Below are 25,310 nucleotides of genomic sequence, written 5' to 3'. Positions count from 1 at the left end.
CTTATTTGCAGCCTTCATTGTTCATTAAACAAATTGCAAAAGATGTCCAGAATACTGTGGAATAATGAAATGAAAACAGAGCTTTTTGTATAGGATTCTACGGGTACCATAACTTCCGTTACTCGGACTTCGTCACGCGCATACGTCATCATACCGCGACGTTTCAGCCGGATATTTCCCGGGAAGTTTTAAAAGTCACTTTATAAGTTAACCCGGCCGTATTGGCATGTGTTGCAATGTTAAGATTTCATCATTGATATATAAACTATCAGACTGCGTGGTCGGTAGTAGTAGGTTTCAGTAGGCCTTTAATGTACATATGCATCCATGTTTATGGATGTATGTTATATTGTCTTTTTTATTCCAGTGAGTTAATCCATTTTGGAGGGAGTTGAGGGGATTATTATGATGCATTCAAGAGTCTCACGGCCTGAGGGAAGAAGCTGTTACAGACCAGGTTCTGCTTCGGAGGCTACGGAACCTCTTTCTAGAGTCCAGCAGTAAAACAGTCCTTGGTGGGGTGGGAGGAGTCTCTGCAGATTTTCTGAGCCCTGGTCAGGCAGCGGCTTTTCGCGATCTCCTGGATAGGAGGAAGAGGAGTCCTGATGATCTTTTCCGCCGTCCTCACCCCTCTCTGGAGAGACTTCCAGTCTGAGGCACTGCAGGCTCCAGTCCAGACAGAGTACCCACATATGCGGTCCTCTCCAAGGTTTCTCATAGTCATTCACATTGACGTCCCACTGGGGTGAGTTTTCCTTGCCCGTATGTGGGCTCTGTACCGAGGATGTCGTTGTGGCTTGTACAGCCCTTTGAGACACTTGTGATTGAGGGCTATATAAATAAACATTGATTGATTGATTGATTGAGATGTAGTTGGTCAGCAGGCTCTCTATAGTGCCTCTGTAGAATGTGGTGAGAATGGGGGGAGGGAGCTGTGCTCTTTTCATCCGACGCAAAAAGTGCATGCGCTGCTGAGCTCTTTTCACAAGAGCTTCGGTGTGTAGGGACCAGGTCATGTTGCCAGTTATCTGCACCCCCAGGAACTTGGTGCTGCTTACTATCTCCACCTCTGTGCTGTTGATGAAGAGTGGAGCGTGGCTGGACTGGTGCTTCCTGAAGTCAACGATGATCTCCTTGGTCTTGTTTGCACCTTATTGCTCTTTTATCCTGCACTACAGCGATCTAATGCAAATACATTTCGTTCTTATCTGTACTGTAAAGTTCAAATTTGAATGACAATAAAAGGAAGTCTAAGTCTCAAAATAAGTCTCTTTCATTGACTGTTTTTTCTTGAATAAATGCCACATTTATACAGATGTTTTGTTTTATTTTCCATGCATTTCTAAATATTGCAAACGCTCAGATGTGTGTGGTTGACAGAATACAGCAAAAACAGTCCAAATCCAAAAAAAAATCATCAGACGTCTGAATGTGAAATGTCAACACAGCGCCTCCACGCGTTCTCGGCACCGCGCATGCGCCATCATGGCCCCCTTCAGGAAGGAGGTATTGAATTGCTGCGGGTATGTTTTGGTTTTTACTTACGTCTTAAGCTTGGCGTGTTTTTTAATTTTGATGCCACCGACTCCACCATAACAAGGTTTAACTTTTAAGTGATGCAACTTAACGCTTGACAATGCGCTGTTTTGATCGAGACAGACAGGCAGCTCGGCTAACGCTAAGCTAGCAATGTAATAAATAGTACAGTAGCTTTTTGACGTATGCTAATATGTTTAAAAAGTGAGCTTGTGACTATTATGACGGGGTCAATAACTCTCTTTTGCTGTTTTACAGGTCGAACAATGTAAGCGCATTCCTCCCTGGTTTACTGCTGGTTAACTGAATTCAGGTAAGCTAATGCTAAGCTAATATTATGGAGTCTAAAGTGCGGCACGCAAGCCATTTTAGGTACACATATTTTTTTTTTAATTAAAAATTTGAGCTAAATTTGTGTATGAAAATTCAGTTCATTGAATTACAGTGTTTTAAAATTGTGTGTAAAAAAACAAAATCATCGCATAAAAATTCAGTGTAAAAGAATTCTGTGCAGAAATATTAGTTTCTTCAAAACTCACCTAAGTGGCTGGTCCTGAGAAATTTGATTGCTTTAATTTAGCGGAAGTGAGTCTTGAGTTCTGCGATGAGGTGGCGACTTGTCCAGGGTGTACCCCGCCTTCCGCCCGATTGTAGCTGAGATAGGCTCCAGCGCCCCCCGCGACCCTAAAGGGAATAAGCGGTAGAAAATGGATGGATGGATGGATGGAGTCTTGAGTTTTGAAGAAACAAATATTTCTGCACTTAATTTTTTTTTACAACATTTTTAAACACTGAAATTTTAAACACACACATCAAATCTGTATTCAATGCAATTGTCAGCATCATTAGATGTAAAAATATGAATTAGTTTGCAAAATTTAAACATAAAAAATTCAGTCACGTAAAATTCATCCATCCATTCATTTTCTACCGCTTGTCCCATTCGGGCTCGCAGGGGGTGCTGGAGCCTATCTCAGTCCAAAAAAAGCTTTTTTTATTTAATTAATAAGTTTAAAAAAAAAATAAAGACACAAATTAAAATGCATATTCTTCCAGTAAACTAAGACTGAAGCACCTCATTGGCTGATTCTGAGACAGGATCGATTGCTTCAGTCTTAAAGGCCTACTGAAAGCCACTACTACCGACCACGCAGTCTGATAGTTTATATATCAATGATGAAATCTTAACATTGCAACACATGCCAATACGGCCGGGTTAACTTATAAAGTGACATTTTAAATTTCCTGGGGAACTTCCGGTTCAAAACGCCTTTGTAGGATGACGTATGCGCGTGACGTCGCGAGGTCCACGGAAGTGTTTGGACCCTTTTGGACACAATACACAGAGCTCTGTTTTCTTCGACAAAATTCCACAGTATTCTGGACATCTGTGTTTGTGAATCTTTTGCAATTTGTTTAATGAACAATGGAGGCTGCAAAGAAGAACGTTGTAGGTGGGATCGGTGTATTAGCGGCTGGCTGTAGCAACACAACAAGGAGGACTTTGTTGGATAGAAGACGCGCTAGTGGCGAACTCACCTTGACTTCCTACGTCTCCGGGCCGCCGACCGCATCGTCGATCGCTGGAACGCAGGTGAGCACGGGTGTTGATGAGCGGAGGAGGGCTGGCTGGCGTAGGTGGAGCGCTAATGTTTTTATCATAGCTCTGACGAGGTCCCGTTGTTAAGTTAGCGTCGTTAGCAACAGCATTGCTAGGCTTCGACAGGCGTCGAATACACATTAACCGTAATGTGTATTTACATGTCCAGTGTTTGGTTCGGTGTCTCCTGATAGTAGTATTGTTGATCTTCTGTCTATCCTTCCAGTCATTGATTTATTTATTTTGTTTCTATCTGCATTTGAGACAGATACTATCACGTTAGCTCATGCTAAAGAGCTTCGTCGATGTATTGTCGTGGAGATAAAAGTCACTGTTAATGTCCATTTCGCCTTCTCGACTCTCATTTTCAAGAGGATATAGTATCCGAGGTGGTTTAAAATACAAATCCGTGATCCACAATAGAAAAAGGAGAGTGTGGATTCCAATGAGCCAGCTTGTACCTAAGTTACGGCCAGAGTGAAAAAAGATATCTCTTGAACTGCATTCTAGTCCGTCACTCTAACGTTCCTCATCCACAAATCTTTCATCCTCGCTCAAATTAATGGGGTAATCGTCACTTTCTCGCTCCTAATATCTCTCGCTCCATTGTAAACAACGGGGAATTGTGAGCAGCACTACCGCTTGTGACGTCACGCTACTTCCGGTAGGGGCAAGGTTTTTTTTATCAGCGAGCAAAAGTTGCGAACTTTATCGTCGATTTTCTCTACTAAATCCTTTCAGCAAAAATATGGCAATATCGCGAAATGATCAAGTATGACACATAGAATGGATCTGCTATCCCCGTTTAAATAAAAAAAATTCATTTCAGTAGGCCTTTAATTAGCTTTTTATACACTGAATACATCTGCACCAATTTTTTTACACTGAATTTGAACAAACTGAATTTTTAATCACATATTTTTGTACAACAAATGTCGATTCAATGAAATTGTCACCACTATTTGATGTAAAAAAAAATCAGTTCATAGAATTGAAATGCAAAAAATTAAGTTACGCAAGTTCGGTGTCAACAAAAAAGCTTTCGTAATTAAAACACAAATAAACCTCCATGCCTCGCATCTTTCAATTGTTTGCAGCCTTTGTAAAACAAAACTTGGATGCCAATACTTTTACAACATTTCCATATATGTTTTAATAAAACATTTCCTTACGTGTGATGACTGGTAAACGTTTGAGATCCTAAATACACAACGCTAATGACATTTGTATTGCTGGTCTGCTAATAAGTGACTGTGTTTATAGGATGAATGACATGAACCTGAGTCCAGTGGGCATGGACCAGCTCAGTGTGTCTTCAGTCAGTGCAAGCCACTTGGGCTTGGCCACCTCACCCCCACATAATACCATTCCCACACCAGGTATGACGTCACACCAAACCTTTAATCACGCTTGTCATGACAAGTGCCTTCATTTTGGAAACAATTTTCTTGCAGGAATGCCGGTGGCCATCCCCAACTTAGGTCCTTCCTTAGGCTCCCTTCCTTCTGCACTGTCCCTGATGTTGCCAATGGGACCGCTCGGGGATAGAGGAGTGATGTGTGGCCTTCCGGAGAGGAATTATTCCCTGCCTCCGCCTCCGTACCCCCACTTGGAGAGCAGCTACTTCCGACATATATTACCAGGTAACGTGTTTGATCATTAGTTACACTTTTTAGCATTACATCACAAAACGGTCCATTCCGTGATTTTTGAGTTTGGGTGTTCTTTCCGTGCATTGGGGATTTTTTCTGGGTAGTTTAGCTTCCTCCCATATCCCCAAAACATGCATGTTAGGTATAATTTGAGACTCTTAAGGATTTAAGGAACTTTATTGTCATACCAGCACACATGAGGTGGAAAGGAATTTAGTACCCGAGGTCCCAGATTTAGCCCAGTAAGTATCACAAGAACAATAGTATATGCATTATATTTTAAATAGAGCAGGTTATAAATAGCATAGTGTTAATCAAAATAGATAAAGAATCCGATATAAAAATGTAATAAATTGTGATCTTGTAGTGCAAAAAGAATGTAAAAACAATGACAGTAAACCAAATCAAGCAAAAGCCCAGATCAACACAGTTGGGTCACATATGCAAGTAAATAATGTCTAAATTTTTTACTTTTATTGCATCAAAGTTAGGAGACCAGGGGCCGTACTTATCAAGCTTCTAAGAGTGCCATTTTACACTTAAGTCCTGAGAATTTGCGAAATTTAGTCCTACTCTCAAACTTAAGAATAAAAGCTTTTTATCAAAGTTCTTAAGTCTAAGAATCACTCCTACTCTCCACGATATTTAAGAGACCTTCAGAGGTGTCTTAAGTGGTTAGGAGTTGCCAGCAGGGGATGGCACTGAGACGAGAGAGACGTGCACGAACGTTCAGGGAACGGAACAATGTTTTTTTTTTTTTGATGATGAGCAGCTGATCAAACGGTATCGTTTAGACAGAGCGGATATTATTTTTGTCACAGATTTAATACTTTTCGATTCCTTGTTGATTTCTGCATGTGTCTGCAGTGGGCTAGTATATATAGAGCCACCCACACCAGTTTCAAATTAGTTGCCTAATTAATGAATTGGAAAGAAAATGTTATGACAGTAGCGTATGTGTGTGGCCGTGAGGTGAGTGACGTCAGTGAGTGTGTGGGCGAGAGAAGAGAGGGAGCGGTAGCGTGAGTGCCGGCGGGGACTAGTTTGTTTTGTATTATTTTGTAGTTTATTGTCAAAATATGCACTCCCATTGTCCACTTAAATATTTCCAAGATATTTCTTTATTCTTAGACAACGGATTCCCTTCCGTGATTGGTCATTTCTATGGACACAGAAATGACGTCACCTAAAATTGCGTTTACGGCACATAGTAATGTTGTAATTCAGCTCTGAGTGTGACACTTAAGATTCAGTCCTACACTTCGCTGAAAGTGTGAGTAAGACGCTTGATAACTAACTTTTAAGTGCAGCTTTCAGCGAAGAATTTATTTACTCTTAAGTCAACTCTTAGCAGACTTCTTAGGAGTAATTCTAAGAAGCTTGATAAGTACGGCCCCTGATCATCCATGGAAACTTTATGTGGTTCTCTGCTACCCCCTGTCGGTTTAGAGGGGGATCACACTTTAAACATGTTTCCTTTTATTTTTTAATAATTTTTATTTATTGTTATATACCTTGATTTATAAAGTTCAACATTTACAAACAAACATATGAACAAGGACAATTAAAACAAGTACAAAAACAGTACAATACAACGGCAGGGGATTGTTAATTCAATAAAGTAATTATAGTAGAATGTAAAATAAATATATGTAGTAATGTGTATAGTTATAGGCTCACACAAGTTCCGTAAATAGTTTAAATTTGGAACATAGCATCATAGTTTTCAGACCTCATCCAAATTTACACTCCTGCGCGCGCTCTGAGGTCCGAGAGCCACCTCCTGCTCGTGGTGCCCAGGACGAGACTTAGAACCAGGGTAGACAGGGCTTTCTCTGTGGTTGGCCCTAAGCTCTGGAACACTCTGCCCCTCCATGTTCAAACTGCTTCCACAGTGGAGTGTTTTAAGTCTCGTCTTAAGACCCAATTTTATTCTTTGGCTTTTAACACTATGTGAGTTGTGTGGTCTTCTGTCCTGTTTTTTTGTTGTTGTTGTTGTTTTTTTTGTTTTTTTTTATAAATTTTGATTTCTATTTGCTGTTTTAATTGGTTTTACCCTTTAAAATCATTTTTTATCATATTTATTTTTATATTGTTTTTATATTGTTTTTATATTTATTTATTTTTTGTTTTTATTCAGTCATTGGTGGAGCATAATATTGTTTTAATATTGTTTTTAACATGGCTTTGCAGCACTTTGGAAACATTATTGTTGTTTAAATGTGCTATATAAATAAAGTGGATTGGATTGGATTAGTTTTCACAGCTTTTGGGCTGTTCGAGATAGATAGCTTTTTAAAGTAAAGTTGTAATTGTTTTTCAAAGGCCGAAAAAACAGGTTGGGTATTGAGAACCTTACATTTATGAATATAAAATTTAGCCAAAGGTATAATGAGGTTGCAAAGGTAGAATTCATTTTCAAATTTGTTGTCATACTGTGTAAATCTAAATAGCTCATCTTTAAGACAAAGCACAAATGTTTCATAAATATTGTCCAAGATGAAACGACGGATGCCCTGCCATAGTGATCCAGTGCTTTCACACGTTCAAAACAGGTGATAAACAGTTTCTGGATGCATGTTACATAAGGTGCGGGCAACATCAATGCCCTTCTTGTATCTAACCATCACAGTCTTTACAGGGTAATAACAATGAATGATTTTGAAAGAAATCTCTTTGACTTTGTTCGTAAGTAAATACCTTTTTAGGAAGAGACCACGTCTTGACCTAGCAGATGTCATTCACAACATTATTTCAGAGCGCAATTACATAGGAGACAGACACACAATCATTTCGGAATAAGCTGCAGATTTTTCTGATCAAAACAAAGTTTCCCCAAAGGAATGTCAGGTGGATAATTCACAATTGTTACAGCAGAAAGAGGAAATAAACAACCCCTGTACAACATAAACAGACCTGTTGGAATGGCATCAAATGCAATGGCAAATTGTTTGGGAGTCACAGGGACTTTTAAAATGGTTGAGAAATTATTGGTAATTAAAAAGTTTACCTTCCTTATTGAAAAGCTGACTCACCAAAATAATACCATTCTTGAACCAATTGTTGAGGAAAAGTGATTTCCTTTTGTAACAAATAAAGTATTTTGTAGGTGAGAAATTGTGCTTATAGAGAAGAGACCATGCCAGAAGGGCTTGTTTATGGTAGTTTGAAAGAGAAACAGGAATCCTATCAATATTGTAGTTACACAACAAAAATCGGTTTCCTTTTATTTTGACAGGAGAGATTTGTCAATATGACATCATATATATATCATTTTGATTCGTAATGATGCATATATTTTCTTTAAAAAGGTTAAACACATGTTTTATGTATATTTAAAAACAAATATGTGTTGTTATTTAATAATAATAACATATATTTTTTCTTATATTATCAGAATTAGCTTTATTGGCCAAGTTTGTTTAACACACCAGGAATTTGACTTGATAGACATGGCTCTCTTTGTTCAATGCAATTTCAATTGTGGCTGCTTATTGTAAAAGGTAAGACAGGCTACACTATATTCTGCCCTCCCTGAATGCTGCAATTTAGTTTGCCAAATATGTAAACAATCCTTTGAATTAAAGATGGGGGTAAAAAAAACTGGAGGTGTTTTGTTGCTATTCTCCACAGTGAAGTAAGTCACTGTAAAACCAACCACACTAAGGAAAGCACATTATATATATAGTATACACATGAAGTGCACATGTAGGAATCATGTTGAATAATAATTTAGTTTGGAAAAAAATAACAAAAACAATACAATTATGCAGGATGATTGTTGATCTTTGGTCTGTTGCGATTTTGGGACTCATATTGACTTAGCAAAATGGACAAAACCTGTCAAGAGGCGAAAAAACTGAAAAAAAGGAACACAATGCTGAAGCACTGAGAAGTGACTAGTGGTGTGCTGCAATGCACAGGAAGTGACATGGAGCCTCCCAAAAAATGCTGCGCCCTGCTTTTTGCCTGCTGGAGGAACATCAAATGAATGAATAAAGCGTTCGTACACAGAGATGTGGTTTGCGCATTTGGGTCAGCCCTAAAGGTTGTAAAGTTTGCAAATTGAGGTTCCACTGTAGATCTAAAAATATATAAAAGGGGCTGAGATTGGCCTTGTGTAGGTACACTACCGTTCAAAAGTTTGGGGTCACATTGAAATGTCCTTATTTTTGAAGGAAAAGCACTGTACTTTTCAATGAAGATAACTTTAAACTAGTCTTAACTTTAAAGAAATACACTCTATACATTGCTAATGTGGTAAATGACTATTCTAGCGGCAAATGTCTGTTTTTTGGTACAATATCTACATAGGTGTATACAGGTAGAGGCCCATTTCCAGCAACTATCACTCCAGTGTTCTAATGGTACAATGTGTTTGCTCATTGGCTCAGAAGGCTAATTGATGATTAGAAAACCCTTGTGCAATCATGTTCACACATCTGACAGTTTAGCTCGTTACAGAAGCTACAAAACTGACATTCCTTTGAGCAGATTGAGTTTCTGGAGCATCACATTTGTGGGGTCAATTAAACGCTCAAAATGGCCAGAAAAAGAGAACTTTCATCGAGAAACTCGACAGTCTATTCTTGTTCTTAGAAATGAAGGCTATTCCACAAAATTGTTTGGGTGGCCCCAAACTTTTGAATGGTAGTGTACATATGCAAATGTATGTAGTGTTTCCCACAGGACTAAAGTGGGAGGGACAAACAGAAAGTAAATAAAACATTTAAAAGCGTTTATGATAGAACCTTCGAAAATCCAAACAAATATAATGAATAAGATGTATCGTTTTTTGTAGTAACCGGTGGCTTGGTTGGTGGAGCGGCCGTGCCAGCAACTTGAAGGTTCCAGGTTCAATCCCCACTTCTGCCATCATAGTCTTTGCCGTTGTGTCCTTGGGCGAGACACTTTACCCACCTGCTCCTAGTGCCACCCACACTGGTTTAATTGTAGCTTAATTATGTAGATACTGGGTTTCACCATTTAAAGCGCTTTGAGTCTCTAGAGAAAAGTGCTATGTAAATATAATTCACTTCACTTCGCAACCAAGTCGCTAAGTTGGTAACACTGCTCCTTCCTGCTATGTCTTTTTACTCTCTGGCAGAAGAGGTGCATTTGAGGTAACAATGTCATCTACTGTACGGAGTTGTAATGACAAGCTAGATTGGCAGAGATTACAATGTGTATATGAGAAGGACAAACAGGTTGACCTAAATTTATTTGAATGGGTCTATTTATGGTTTATGGAAAACACTGATACACTCTTTGTAATACTGTTCTAAGTCTACTACTAATAATACAAAAACATGTTAGAATTGAATAGAACTTCATTTTTTTGTTGCTGCAGGTATTTTGTCCTATTTGGCGGACCGTCCACCTCCACAGTACATCCACCCCAGCAGCCTCAACATGGATGGAACCCTATCTGTGTCGAGCAACAACCCCTCAGGTCTTGACCCTTACAGTACAGCAGGCGGCCCACTAGAGCAAGGCCTGGTTTCCATGGACTCAAGGCAGGCCAGCGGGCACGGAGACCTCCACCAGCCTGGGGCTCATGAGCTGGACTCTACAGGGTTAGCCATCGAGTCACGTGTCAGCAGCCCAATGTCGCCAGACAGGATGGGAGAGGAGCTGGCCACCATGGACGGGGTCGGGGTGTCGGACACCCAGCAGCAGCTTGGAGGAGGCAGGCAGCCACATGAGGGCCTCCCTGGGGTGGACTCTTCTGGAGGGGTGATGCCTCTGCATGGACCTGCTGTGTTGGAGCTCCCTGTGGTGATGGAGTCTGACCACATGGGGGGCCGTCTGGGGAATGCAGGCGGAGGAGGAGCAGTGGGACTCGGGGAGCAGCTTCACTCAAACGGTGAGCTCAGCTCTGGTGTCGTTAGTGTGGTGCTCACGAGTTCCATAGGCAACCAGGGTCAGCTTGGCCCCGTATCCCTTCATGGTCACTCTGGGATGGGACTAGATGTTGTAAACGTCTCCCCCATCACCGCTGAGGTATCACTGGGTCCAGAAAACAACATAGTGCTAGTCAACTCCAGCTTACAACTTGAGGATTCAACTTCAAACAAAGAGGGAATGGTCGCTGCTTACATTTGTAAGTGTTTAAAAGGCATTCTGGGTGCATTGTTTTGGGTAGTTACATTTTTTGTGCTCAGGGTGCACACTGTGTGAGCGCTCATACACCTCAGACTGCCCAGAGCACGGCCCGGTCACCTTCATCCCAGACACGCCCATTCAAAGCCGGGCTCGCCTCTCTATTCCACGCCCACTGTGCCTGCGCATCTCCGTGGCTGACGAGCCGCTTGGTAAGAGACTAAAACTCCAAATTCACCAGCATAAATGACTATAGCAACCCCTTTTTTTGCTGTTTTTGTAAGGTGTGTTTGCAAGAGACGTCATTCCCGCAAGGACATGCTTCGGGCCTATGGTTGGTCAGCACTGTAGCAACGTGGAGCTCCCTGATTGGCCGGAAAAAGACACACTTCAGATATGGAAGGTCAGCTTAATAATCAGTGTCAAAAAAACAAGATGATAAACTTGTGTGTGTTGCCACAGATGTACCACAACAATGTGCTGGAGTTCTACATCGTGACAGCAGATGAGAATGAATGCAACTGGATGATGTTTGTCCACAAAGCAAGGTACTATATAACATACTTTAAATTCAAACAGTAACTTTTTTTATGTAACAAAAGAGGGCTGCAAAATTCTACAAATCCATACGATATATACCGTAATTTCCGGACTATAAGCCGCTACTTTTTCCCCTCGTTCTGGTCCCTGCGGCTTACACAACGGTGCGGCTTATTTACGGCCTGTTCTTCTCCGACACCGACGAAGAGGATTTCGGTGGTTTTAGTACGCAGGAGGAAGACGATGACACAATGATTAAAGACTGACTTTTCATATACCGGTAGGCTGGTTATTTTGATTACGTACAGGCGAGCACTTGGTATTACTTTGCACTGTTGTATTATTTGTACTCTGCACGAATGCTGTTCGCCATGTCAAAGATGTGAAAGTTTGATGGAATGATTGAAAGATTTATTGTTAATAAATGGGACGCTTTGCGTTCCCAAACAGTCATCTCTGTCCCGAAAATCCCCTCCGTGGTAACAGGAACCCCTATATACTACGCTAATTACACATCAAAACCCTGCGGCTTACAGTCGGGTGCGGCTTATATATAGAGCAATCTGTATTTTCCCCTAAATTTAGCTGGTGCGGCTTATAGTCAGGTGCGGCTTATAGTCCGGAAATTACGGTAAATACATTATTGAACAATATTTTGGCAACTTTAAATTTAGTTTTTTAACCCTGAAGAAGTACAGTAGAGTAGAACCTCAACTTACGAGCTAAATTGTTTTTTATGACCGAGCTTGTTACTACTCAAAACACTTCAGGGTTTCCACTAGATTGCCAAAAATAGGAGGGCGTGGTCACCATGATTTCATTGTATAATTCGCTATAATGATACTATTTTATTTTAAAATGCTCAAAAAATGTGTACAAACATTTCAAACCAAATCTGTTAGTATTATTTAGTATTAACTTGTATTTTATATATTGTATCATTTTGCTCTATTCTTAATTGTTGCTGCTTATTATTAGGGATGATACTCGAAACCGGTTTTCCCGGTTGTTTGATAAGAAAAGAACCGAGTCCTCGGACTCGAATCCCTTTTTGAGAACCGGTACCCGTTATCGAGACCACTATAGTAAAGGAAAAGAGTTGATTATTTATTCAAATCCCGTCCCGACCAGAAATGCTCCGTGGGACATCACAATAAATGACGTCACGTAGCTCAGTCATTAGGCGCAGATAGCGAAAGCAGGAAAACAATGGACGGGAAAAAGCGCTCCAAGGTGTAATAAAGTTCAAAACAAAAGCTATAATACATCGAATAACTTTACTGAGAGATTTGAGCAGGGTAAAATACATGACGAACACTTTTACGACCAACCGGAAACATAGCAACCAGGCTAGCAACGCACCTCCTTTACGGCAGCTGTCGCAACGTTCTTAAAACAACCGCAGCACATACATATATATACAACACATCTCCCTTTTTTAACTTTTGTTTTTCTTTCCTTGTAAACAAAACAAAATCACACTGTAGATGTGTTGTCTGTCTAATTATAAATAATGCAGACGAGGCGTGTTGGCTGAGTTCTTGACGTTTACTTTCACAGCGTGGCAACATGCAACACTTTTCGGGGCTACCGCGCATGCTCGTAACTCCCGTTGCATGCTGGGTAGTGTAGTTGTTATAATCTCTAGCTCATAACATTTTTCCCCCTATAAAGAAATGATGTTAACTCAATAAAGTGTATTTCTTTTTTTAGCTTTAACTTTTCATTTTTTAGCATTGTAACCACATTTGCAAACAACTTTTCTCTTCATAGAATGTTCTTTCAATAAAGAAATAAAGTGCAAAAATGTCAAAGCATCATAACAAACAGTTATGTTCCAATAGCAGCAGAAGTGCACTTTTTGGAGAGCTGTATTATTTTCAGTTTTGTGCCCAAGGGACTGATTTTATTTAACACTATATTATTATTTATACACCTATAGTGATCACAGAGACAGCTTGTTTTTGTGTTACTGTATATATTTGTTTCTCTGAAAAATCCCACTTAATATACTTTTGGTAACAACAGTCAATATTTTTTTTTTTTTTTTTTTTTTTTAGGTGGGTAACAGTCAATATTTATTTATTTATTAGATTTTATTTTTTTCTTATATAATAAAAGTGAGCTTTTGTTAAACCAAATATTGTGTTTTTTTCCATATACAACAACCTATCTGGACTCCATAAGAGAATCGATAAGGAATCGGTTCGATAAGAGGATTCGATAATAGGCTCGAACTCGATAATTCCTTATCAAACATCATCCCTACTTATTATACAATATTCTTTCAAGTGTCTTGAGACTTTTTGTGAGTTTTTTCTTTATTAAAAATGACTAGCGACAAATCTAGCATCTTTTTCTGGATTTATTATAGACTGTACTCGTGTTTAGAGACTCATTACTTCTGTGCCTCCACGTACCCGACGGAAAACGAGCTGCGCGAGCATGACGTCAGGCTTACTTTACACTGCTGCTGCTGCATTTGGACTTTCTCTCCTTAAAAGCCGCCACTGTCCTCTATTTGCACATTTTGTAGATCGCTGTCCACGGGTATAGGTCAGGTGTGATACATTTAGGTTACGGCCACATCGCAGACATGCTCACTATGCCCCAGAAAATCGCGTGCGTCTTGTTTACGTCATCACAACATCCGGTTTTGGCAGCGCTGTTTTAAGGAAGATATGAACATCCTATCAGTCGTCATCAAAGTAAGAGAAGACATTGAATAGCAAGCATTTGTTTTATTATGTTCCTTGGTTGTATTTCTTGTTTAGCATGCAGGGACAAGTGGTAGAAATTGGATGGATGGATGGCATTTAGCAATACTGCTGCTCAGTGTTTCACTAAAGTTGGATCTGTTTAGAAGAGCTTCTAAAACGTTTAGCTCATCCTTCTTATATTGAGGATTAAAAATATGAGGTTCTAGACCAGGGGTCGGCAACCTTTACCACTCAAAGAGCCATTTTGGCAAGTTTCACAAATTAAAGAAAATAATGGGAGCCACAAAAAAAATGTTTAAATTTAAAATGAAAAACACCGCATACAAAGCTTAAATTGCTTTGTGCTATGTTAACCAGGGGTCTCAGACACACGCACCGGCACGCACCTTAGTATGGAAATTTGATGTTAGTGCGGCCCGCAAGTTTTGAATGAATGGCGCTTGATAGCGTCATACTTACCAAACCTCTCATTATTTCCGGGAGACTCCCGAATATCAGGGCGTGATCGCACTGCTTTTGGCGCCCTCTACAGCCTGCCCAAACAGTGTACCTGCTCGACCACATGTAGAATGCAGCTTCAGCTTGCTCACGTAAGTGACAGCAAGGCGTACTAGTTCAACAGCCACACAGCTTACACTGACGGTAGCCGTATAAAACAACTTTAACACTGTTATGTTACAAATATGCGCCACACTTTGAACCCACACCAAAAAAGAATGACAAACACATTTCTGGAGAACATCTGCACTGTAACACAACATAAACACAACACAACAAATACCCAGAATCCCATGCAGCCCTAACTCTTCCGCTCAACCGACGCACGGAGGGGGGGAGGGTTGATGTGTGGGGGGGTTTGGTGGTAGGGGTGTGTCTAATCTAGACCGGAAGAGTTAGGGCTGCATGGGATTCTGGGTATTGGTTGTGTTGTGTTTATGTTGTGTTACGGTGCATATGTTCTCCAGAAATGTGTTTTTCATTCTTTTTTGGTGTGGGTTCACAGTGTGGCGCATATTTGTAACGTAACAGTGTTAAAGTTGTTTTATACGGCTACCGTCAGTGTAAGCTGTGTGGCTCATGACTAAGTATGCTTTGCTGTCTCCTACGTGTGCAAGTAAAAGCTATATACAACATGTGGCCGGGCTGGCACGCTGTTTGTAAATGCTATAGAGGACAATTACTGCAGTGCAATTAGGGTACGCCCTTAATTTAGTAATTACAGTGAAAATAGGATTATATTTTCCCTGGGAGTTTTCTAGGAGAGGCACTGAGATCCCTGGGAAAATCGGGGGGTTGGCAAGTATGCAGCTGAGCCGCATCAGAGAGGTCAAAGAGCCGCATGCGGCTCCGGAGCCGCGGGTTGCCGACCCCTGTTCTAGACCATCATTTGTCCCAAAGTAATCGTTACTTGCTCCCACAAAGTCTACATGATTTGCATTGTTGTTGGTAGGGAAGGGATCTGCGGTTCCTACCTCAGTTTACGTCACACGACCGCGGGACTGGTTAGCTCATTATCTCTCAAAATGGCTTGGGAATCTCTGTGAGATTGATACTATTTTGATCATTCTTATTTATTCGCAAACTTTGGGAGTCTTTTGGTGGCAGACATCAAATGTATAGGATAATTGCTTCAAAATAGAGGAAACTTGTTTTCCACTCTACTGGTACTTTAAAGGGAAACCCTACACTTGTGTCTCAAATCCGCCTTGTCCATTCACATGAATTGAAAAATATATTTTTTTGCCCCCCACTAAAAAAAACAACACCACAATTTTAACATGGAACATGCCTTTAAAAAAAACTAAAATACTTTAGGAATTATTGTTTGAACAACTATACAATAGATAGTAGTACCAACAGCTACAGCTGCAACTACCGCTTTTTCAACACCATTACTCGCTGCTATTCAGGAGTCAAAGTTATGGACGTTGTTAACTCTCCCCCAGCCTTATTGGCCAGCCTTCCCTCTACGGTAACTCGGCTCCTTGTCCATGTTGGACTTAATGAGACAGCAAGATGCCAATTAGAACAGATCAAAAATTATTTATCAGTCTTCTATTGTTTTTGTTAAAATATTTCTTATCCAAAGGTGTTCTTTTTAAATAGCGTGTTACATGTTATAATTGTGAGTGTTTTGAGGAAGGAGCGCATCAAAGAACCAATTAAACTTGTATCCCGAGGTTCCACTGTACTGTCATTCAACAAAGTCACCCTGGCTTCAAACATAATGGCACTGTCCCTAAGAGCTACTTATTCCAATTTTGAAGATTTTTTTGCACCCATTTAAGCCATAAATTTGGTGCTTTTAGGAACCGTGAAGAGCAGAACCTTGTCGCATACTCTGCCAATGGTAAACTCTTCTTCTGCACAACCGTGGAGATCCACCCAGACCAGGAGCTGCGCCTCTACTACAGCCGAGACTACTGCAGACTGATGGGTGAGATGCAGGTCCCTCTTAGCTGTGTTCTAATTGTGCATTTATGCTGAGCCCATCATTTTTACATCCAGGTGTTCCTCCTTTGCCTGAGACCCAGCTCTGCCAGTGCGGCAAAGACTGCTCCTCCTTTTCTGACCTCAAACCTCACATGAGCGGCCATAGCCAGCCTCCACACAGCCACAACCCAACACAGCAGGAGCAACCGCCTCAACAACAACAGCAGCAGCAGCAGCATGAGAAGCTAACCAACGGGACCTCAAGCTCTTCTTCCTCCTCTCCGTGGCCCGGCCACACGGCAGCACAGACTAACGGCAACAACTGCAACAGGAGTGACAATAATCCGAATAGCACTACTATTACTACTACTACAACTACTACTACTACGACCACCCCCAGAACAAACTCAAAGAGTCAGGTGCGGGAGAAGAAGTTCAAGTGCAGCATGTGTTCCCGGGCTTTCATTACGTCCACCAAACTCAACGTGCACTTCATGGGCCACGTGGGCATGAAGCCTCATAAGTGTGAATACTGCAGCAAGGCTTTTAGCGATCCCAGCAACCTCAGGATGCACCTCAAAATTCACACAGGTATGACACGCTTGCATGAGGAAATCCTGTCCTGTGGGATACATGGTGGTGGTCTGCAGCTGCAATCAAAATTAATATTGTAACCCAGCTATTAGTTCCATCTACAGGACTGTCTCAGAAAATTAGAATATTGTGATAAAGATCTTTATTTTCTGTAATGCAATTAAAAAAACAAAAATGTCATACATTCTGGATTCATTACACATCAACTGAAATATTGCAAGCCTATTATTATTTTAATATTGCTGATTATGGCATACAGCTTAAGAAAACTCAAAAATCCTATCTCAAAAAATTAGAATATTTCCTCAGACCAAGTAAAAAAAAAAGATTTATAACAGCAAAACAAAATCAAACATTTGAAAATGTCAATTAATGCACTCAGTACTTGGTTGGGAATCCTTTTGCACGGATTACTGCAACAATGCGGCGTGGCATGGAGGCAATCAGCCTGTGGCATTGCTGAGCTGTTATGGATGCCCAGGATGCTTCAATAGCGGCCTTTAGCTCATTTGCATTATTGGGTCTGCTGTCTTTCAGCTTCTTCTTCACAATACCCCCCTACAAATTCTCTATGGGGTTCAGTCAGGTCAGGGGAGTTGGCAGGCCAATGGAGGACAGTAATGCCATGGTCAGTACACCAGTTACTGGTGGTTTTGGCATTGTGGGCAGGTGCCAGATCGTGCTGGAAAATGAAATCATCATCTCCATAGAGCTTTTCAACAGATGGAAGCACGTAGTCCTCTAAAATCTCTAGAAGCGTCTGACTTGGGCTATGGAAAAGAAGCACTAGACAGTTGCAGAGTGGTCCAGAGTCCTGTTTTCAGACGAAAGCAAGTTTTGTATTTCATTTGGAAGTCAAGGCGCTAGAGTCTGGAGGAAGGCTATAGAGGAGCAAAATCCAAGTTGCTTGAAATCCAGTGTGAAGTTCCCGCAGTCAGCAATGGTTTGGGGAGCCATGTCAGCTGCTGGTGTTGGTCCACTGTGTTTCATCAAGTCCAGAGTCAATGCAGCTGTGTACCAAGAGATTTTAGAGCACTACATGCTTCCATCTGTTGAAAAGCTCTATGGAGATGATGATTTAATTTTCCAGCATGATCTGGCACCTGCCCACAGTGCCAAAACCACCAGTAACTGGTGTACTGACCATGGCATTACTGTCCTCGATTGGCCTGCCAACTCCCCTGACCTGAACCCCAAAGAGAATTTGTGGGGTATTGTAAAGAAGAAGCTGAAAGACACCAGACCCAATAATGCAAATGAGCTAAAGGCCGCCATTGAAGCATCCTGGGCATCCATAACAGCTCAGCAATGCCACAGGCTCATTGCCTCCATGCCACGCCGCATTGATGCAGTAATCCGTGCAAAAGGATTCCCAACCAAGTACTGAGTGCATTAATTGACATTTTCAAATGTTTGATTTTGTTTTGCTGTTATAAATCTTTTTTTTTTTACTTGGTCTGAGGAAATATTTAAATTTTTTGAGATAGGATTTTTGAGTTTTCTTAAGCTGTATGCCATAATCAGCAATAATAAAAGGCTTGCAATATTTCAGTTAATGTGTAATGAATCCAGAATGTTTGACATATTTGTTTTATTAATTGCATTACAGAAAATAAAGAACTTTGTCACAATATTCTAATTTTCTGAGACAGTCGTGTACAATCACATTCCCCGCCTCTCGGTGAGAGTTGTGGTCGCTCACAGAGTTGACTTCACTCAACTCTGACAAAGACCTTTGAAAGCAGGGGTGTCCCAAATGCAGAATAAAATTATACAAAAATAAACCCAGCAACAATGGGGGGAAATACATTTAAAAAATACTTAACCAGTGTACACAAAGATATGATATGATGCGCTGTAAAAATAGTTTCAAGATAGCCATCCTACGTCTTAGTTTTATGTAATGATTGGCAAATAGTTGTCGAGCAACTTTTATCATAATTGTTTTCTTCTGTGTGCCTTTATACTTTAGTTGTACTCTTCCAATGTGTTGCCAAGCTTAATTTGATTTTTTCATGATGTCAGGGGACAATAAAAAAAAATTAGCTGAGGGCAACAAGTGGGCCCTGGGTCGCACTATGGACACACACACAGTTTATTTCATGGTACTGGTAAATAATCAAAATGTACTAGGATAAATAATACATATATAAATACAATAGATAAATCATGTGAGGACAGTTTAAGGAATTCAAAAAGATTATTGTAAATTTTTTCATACGTGCAAATCGAGATAACATTTCTCTCTCACCCGGCACTAAATATTCAATTGTTTTCAATGAAATATTATCAACAAATGGAATAAAATTAATGAATATTGTAATCTAAAGTATACTTATATAAAGGCAAGGCAGGTTTATTTATTAAGCACAATTTGTATGCAAGTTAAATCAAAGTGCTTTACAGATGCATAAAATGACAAGAAGGCACATAAAAATCATTAATAATTCAAATCAAAGCGGTAGAAAATGGATTGATGGATGGAGTGTCGATAAAATACTTTCAATTGTCATATGCGCTGCTAAAAAAAAAAAGGATGTTTAGTAAGGACGTCCGATAATGGCTTTTTGCCGATATCCGATATTCCGATATTGTCCAACTCTTTAATTACCGATACCGATATCAACCGATACCGATATCAACCAATATATACAGTCGTGGAATTAACACATAATTATGCCTAATTTGGACAACCAGGTATGGTGAAAATAAGGTACTTTTTAAAAAAATTAATAAAATAAAATTAAATAAATTAAAAACATTTTCTTGAATAAAAAAGAAAGTAAAACAATATAAAAACAGTTACATAGAAACTAGTAATTAATGAAAATGAGTATAATTAAGTGTTAAAGGTTAGTACTATTAGTGGACCAGCAACACGCACAATCATGTGTGCTTACGGACTGTATCCCTTGCAGACTGTATTGATATATATTGATATATTGTTGATATTAATAACTGTATCCCTTGCAGACTGTATTGATATATATTGATATATTGTTGATATTAATAACTGTATCCCTTGCAGACTGTATTGATATATATTGATATATTGTTAATATTGATAACTGTATCCCTTGCAGACTGTATTGACATATATTGATATATAATGTAGGAACCAGAATATTAATAACAGAAAGAAACAACCCTTTTGTGTGAATGAGTGTAAATGGGGGAGGGAGGTTTTTTGGGTTGGTGCACTAATTGTAAGTGTATCTTGTGTTTTTTATGTGGATTTAATTTTTTTTTTAAAAACCCCAAAAAAAAACGATACCGATAATTAAAAAAAACGATACCGATAATTTCCGATATTACATTTTAACGCATTTATATTATCGGACATCTCTAATGTTTAGCCTGAATTTGTACATTGCCAAAGTCGAGGCCTGTATGATATATATAAATATATAATATTTGAAAAAACACTATTATAAATTTTCAGACATTTTGAATTCTTGCAAATGTAACCATGTCATGTTCCTTAATGTAACTTATTAAGCTTACCTGGAACAAATTAACCATACCATTAGTTACTATTACGACGCTCCCTTTAGGAGGGAAGAGTTCACCCAGATCCATTTATTTAAAGGCTGTCGAAAATGATGAGAGGTGACTAGAATTGAAGTTTAACAATTAATTCTACAAAACCGGAGCAAGTACAAACAATAACACCGCAGCTGTGGGAGAGAGTCAGGCTATCTATCTGCGCCCCGGGCTGATGTAACAGTTGGTTGGGGGGCGCATAATAAATGAAAATAACATAACATAACATCTATAGGTCGAAGCAATCTCTTAAATGGACGCCCGTCTCTCATGCTTCAAACATTGACCTTTGAAGACGTGGCTTTTTGGGACATCCATCATGAAGCAAAAACCTCCCTCTTCATGGGCGTAAAATGGCCTTTGACCTTCCCCTAGCTCAATGAGCCTGCTCCATGTACACCACCACAAACAAAAGACAACAATTAGCAGGCTTTGCTACACATCTTAAAATAAAGCTCTGCCAGTCATTTAGAAACATGGGTGTTGTACGTTACATCATGTTGTTTTTATTCAGGGAATAGGCTAACCCACCTAAATGTTGCTGTTAAAATGTAAAAAAAAAAGCATGCTTCGCTACATATCTTAATCTAAAGACAGCACTGCCAACTCTGTCAGTCATCTACATGTGTGGATGTTGTATATCACATCATGTTGTTGTTATTCAGGCAACAGGAGCATGACGTTGCTGTTAAAACTGTACTGTAGCTAACATAGCTATGCTAGCGTTGCTCAGTGGCCTAGTGGTTAGAGTGTCCGCCCTGAGATCGGTAGGCTGTGAGTTCAAACCCCGACCGAGTCATACTAAAGACTAAAAAAATGGGACCCATTACCTCCATGCTTGGCACTCAGCATCAGGGGTTGGAATTGGGGGTTAAAACACCAAAAATTATTCCCGGGCGCGGCCACCGCTGCTGCCCACTGCTCCCCTCACCACCCAGGGGGTGAACAAGGGGATGGGTCGAATGCAGAGGACAAATTTCACCACACCTAGTGTGTGTGTGACAATCATTGGTACTTTAACTTGAACTTAACTTAACTAAAGATGGTGTCCTCCTGTCCCACTCATTAAAGGCCTACTGAAATGAATTTTTTTTATTTAAACGGGGATAGCAGATCTATTCTATGTGTCATACTTGATCATTTCGCGATATTGCCATATTTTTGCGGAAAGGATTTAGTATAGAACAACGACGATAAAGATCGCAACTTTTGGTATCTGATAAAAAAAGGCTTGCCCCTACCGGAAGTAGCGTGACGTAGTCAGTTGAACATATACGCAAAGTTCCCTATTGTTTACAATGATGGCCGCATGAAGTGAGAGAGATTCGGACCGAGAAAGCGACGATTTCCCCATTAATTTGAGCAAGGATGAAATATTTTTAAATGAGGAAAGTGCAAGTGAAGGACTAGTGGGGAGTGGAAGATGCTGTGAGAGGCGGGGGTGACCTGATATTCAGCTGGAAATGACTACAACAGTAAATAAACACAAGACATATATATACTCTATTAGCCACAACACAACCAGGCTTATATTTAATATGCCACAAATTAATCCCGCATAAAAACACCTAGGTGTTTGTTATGCTAGCTCCTAGCTCCTAGCTCGAGCTAGTTATAGCTCGAGCGGGTTATATGGACGGGATCCCGTATATATAACCCGCCAATACAATTCAAACACCTGATCAACACACACAATCACTCAGCCCAAACAACCGTTCACCTAACCCAAGGTTCATAAAGCTTATATATTTAATCAAAGTTACGTACATGACACGCACGTACAGGCAAGCAATCAAATGTTTGGAAGCGCGCGGGTGGGACCTGATATTCAGCTGGGAATGACTACAACAATAAATAAACACAAGACATATATATACTCTATTAGCCACAACACAACCAGGCTTATATTTAATATGCCACAAATTAATCCTAATGCTAGCTCCTAGCTCCTAGCTACTAGCTCGAGCTAGTTATAGCAAGCGATCAAATGTTTGGAAGCGCAGCTGTGTACTCACGTTATCGCAACTGTGTATCCAAATCAAAGTCCTCCTGGTAAGAGTCTCTGTTGTCCGAGTTCTTCCATCTTGACTGCATCTTTCGGGAATGTAAACAAAGAAGCGCCGGCTGTGTACGTGTTGTTGCTGACTTCCCTCGCAAAATAGACACTTCGCACCGACAACTTTCTTCTTTGCTTGCTCAGCTTCTTTCTCCATAATGCAATGAACAAATTGCAACAGATTCACCAACACAGATGTCCAGAATACTGTGGAATAATGAGATGAAAACAGAGCTATTTCGTATTGACTTCAATGGTGTCCGAATACTTCCGTTTCAATGATTGACGTCACGCGCATACGTCAACCCTCAGAGGCGTTTCGAACCGGAAGTTTAGCGGGAAATTTAAAATGTCACTTTATAAGTTAACCCGGCCGTATTGGCATGTGTTGCAATGTTAAGATTTCATCATTGATATATAAACTATCAGACTGCGTGGTCGGTAGTAGTGGCTTTCAGTAGGCCTTTAATGTCATGTGATATATGGCATCTGTTACGTTGGACAAGTGTATCTGTAAAACGTTGAGAAAGTGCAAAATAGCACTTGTTGGAGACACACACCCAGCTATTTTGCTTAATGGGGGAAAATATTCCTCTAACATTATTATAAAAATACATTTGCCATATAAAAGCTATATTTAAAATGTATGCTGAGTCACTTTTTTTCTCTTGCCACCATCAGGTCAGAAGAACTACAGATGCACGGTGTGCGAGAAGTCGTTCACGCAGAAATCCCACGTGGCGTCACACATGCTCATACACACCGGCGCTGAGAAGCTCAAGTGCGACCTGTGCGAGCGGACCTTCATCAGAAAACAGGACCTGAACCAGCACATGTTGTCTCACACGCAGTACGTCACCTCTTTCGCGCTCGAAAACAACTTCGCCTGATTGTCATTGGTACGTGTTGCTTCCGTTCCAGCGAGCGTCGCATCCAGTGCCCCAAGTGCAACAAGCATTTCATGAAGACCAACCACCTGAAGAAGCACATGAACTCCCACGAGGGTCGCAGAGACTTTGTCTGCGAGAAGTGCCACAAGGCCTTCCTCACCAAATACCACCTCACTCGACACCTGAAGATATGCAAAGGGCCCAAGACGGAACGCTCGTCCCGCAAGGAGCAACGCGAGGAGGAGGAGGAGGAAGAGGAGGAGGAGGAAGAGGAAGAAACGGACGACGGCGGCGACGGTCGAGGAAGCGCCGAAAGACTCATGGACTCTGGCAGGAGTGAAGACTGTCGTTTAGATGTTGGAGGATACAACTCTGAAAAGTCCCTGTCACCTCCTCATTAATGTTAAATTATTCACACACAATACCTTAGACCAGGCCTGGGCAATTATTTTGACTCGGAGGCCACATTTAAAGAAATAAATGTGTCTGGGGGCCGGTATATCTATTTTTAGGGACACTAATACAAAACCTCACAATAATGTCTGATTGAATGCTAAAAACGTTATGACAGACCGCCTTAAAAAACGTAATGGAATTTTACATGTTTCTATGAACGATAAAACACTGAATATTGACAAAATATGATTGTCACACCCCCTTTCGATTGACATATTTTACAATAAAGTGAAACGCAACAAAAATGCAACAAACAGTTAAATATGAATGCGAAGGGTACAAAATAAACCCCACCTACAATCTGATATATTACTAAGCTTTAGAACTTTGTGGTGAAAATCTCCTTTCGCGTCTGTGGAAACGCTTCCCGCCCACACTGCTTGGTGCCTCGTCCGAGCTGCTGTGACGTAGATTACCATAGTAACTAATTAGATGACCATAGTAACTAGTTAGATTACCATAGTAACTTGTATATCATCCAAAAGCGCAGATTCCAACCGTTGAAATACTTTGTATAGTTCAAGACTTACGGTCATTTGAAAACATGACTGCACATCATAACGGCAGCTACAGTTTCCATCTTTAAAGATCTAAAAAAAAATATTTGGGAATGTCCGGCGGGCCAGATTGAAAAGCTTAACGGGGCCGCATGTAGCCCCCGGGCCTTAATTTGCCCAGGTCTGCTTTAAACTGATATTTACCTCCGCTTGTTGCATACATTTGCCTTATTAACCAGCATGTTGGATTTTACATTTATATTTTATCTTAAGCATATCAGAGCTGCTAAAATATTTTTGTATTACAAGAAAATGTACATCTTAAGTTTGATTGTATTTCATTTCCTTTTTACTCATTTAACTGGTCCATAGAGAGCGATGTATAATTATTATTTGTACCATACTTTGACTCACTCTATTTCACTTTTTAAATTAAATTGTAGCTGCTTATTGAATTTAGTTATCATGTACTGTTATTTATCATAAGGAGATGTTGGGGCATTATGCGATCCTTAATTCTAAAGACCCCGAACGGGACAAGCGGTAGAAAATGGATGGAATTTAATAGTGCCAGTGTGTTTGTTGCATACCGGATTATTAAATGCTCATTTTAATTGCATGCGATTGTCTACGTTTTCTGCATTAGCACTGTAAAACTACATTTAGTAACACAATTATGTTATAATGTATC

At 40.2% G+C, this 25,310-nt stretch overlaps 1 protein-coding gene across 2 annotated transcripts; it reads left to right on the top strand.

The window, feature by feature from the left end:
• Positions 1-1,464: 1,464 nt before the first annotated feature.
• On the top strand, positions 1,465-25,267 carry prdm4 (PR domain containing 4). Of its 2 annotated transcripts, none has more exons than XM_062064479.1 (12): positions 1,465-1,523; positions 1,795-1,849; positions 4,400-4,515; positions 4,591-4,779; positions 10,139-10,891; positions 10,953-11,102; positions 11,175-11,293; positions 11,353-11,438; positions 16,460-16,587; positions 16,659-17,174; positions 23,458-23,626; positions 23,698-25,267. In XM_062064479.1, the coding sequence occupies exons 3-12, from the start codon at positions 4,401-4,403 to the stop codon at positions 24,065-24,067; spliced, it is 2,595 nt and encodes an 864-aa protein (XP_061920463.1). In that variant the 5' UTR covers positions 1,465-1,523; positions 1,795-1,849; position 4,400; the 3' UTR covers positions 24,068-25,267. The 2 variants fall into 2 exon arrangements, with proteins under 2 accessions (XP_061920463.1, XP_061920464.1); XM_062064480.1 differs by lacking the exon at positions 1,465-1,523 and adding an exon at positions 1,569-1,691.
• The last annotated feature ends 43 nt before the right edge of the window (positions 25,268-25,310 follow it).

The sequence above is a fragment of the Entelurus aequoreus genome, linkage group LG12 (assembly GCF_033978785.1).
Source record: "Entelurus aequoreus isolate RoL-2023_Sb linkage group LG12, RoL_Eaeq_v1.1, whole genome shotgun sequence".
Lineage (NCBI taxonomy): Eukaryota > Metazoa > Chordata > Actinopteri > Syngnathiformes > Syngnathidae > Entelurus > Entelurus aequoreus.
This window is presented reverse-complemented; position numbering and strand designations above follow the sequence as displayed.

Excerpts from the sequence above, each read along its gene's own strand:
- prdm4 (XM_062064479.1), top strand. The coding sequence starts at position 4,401 with ATGAATGACATGAACCTGAGTCCAGTGGGCATGGACCAGCTCAGTGTG. Across the intron at positions 4,780-10,138 it reads CTTCCGACATATATTACCAG|GTATTTTGTCCTATTTGGCG; the intron begins GTAACGTGTTTG and ends TTGTTGCTGCAG. Across the intron at positions 11,294-11,352 it reads ACACACTTCAGATATGGAAG|ATGTACCACAACAATGTGCT; the intron begins GTCAGCTTAATA and ends GTGTTGCCACAG.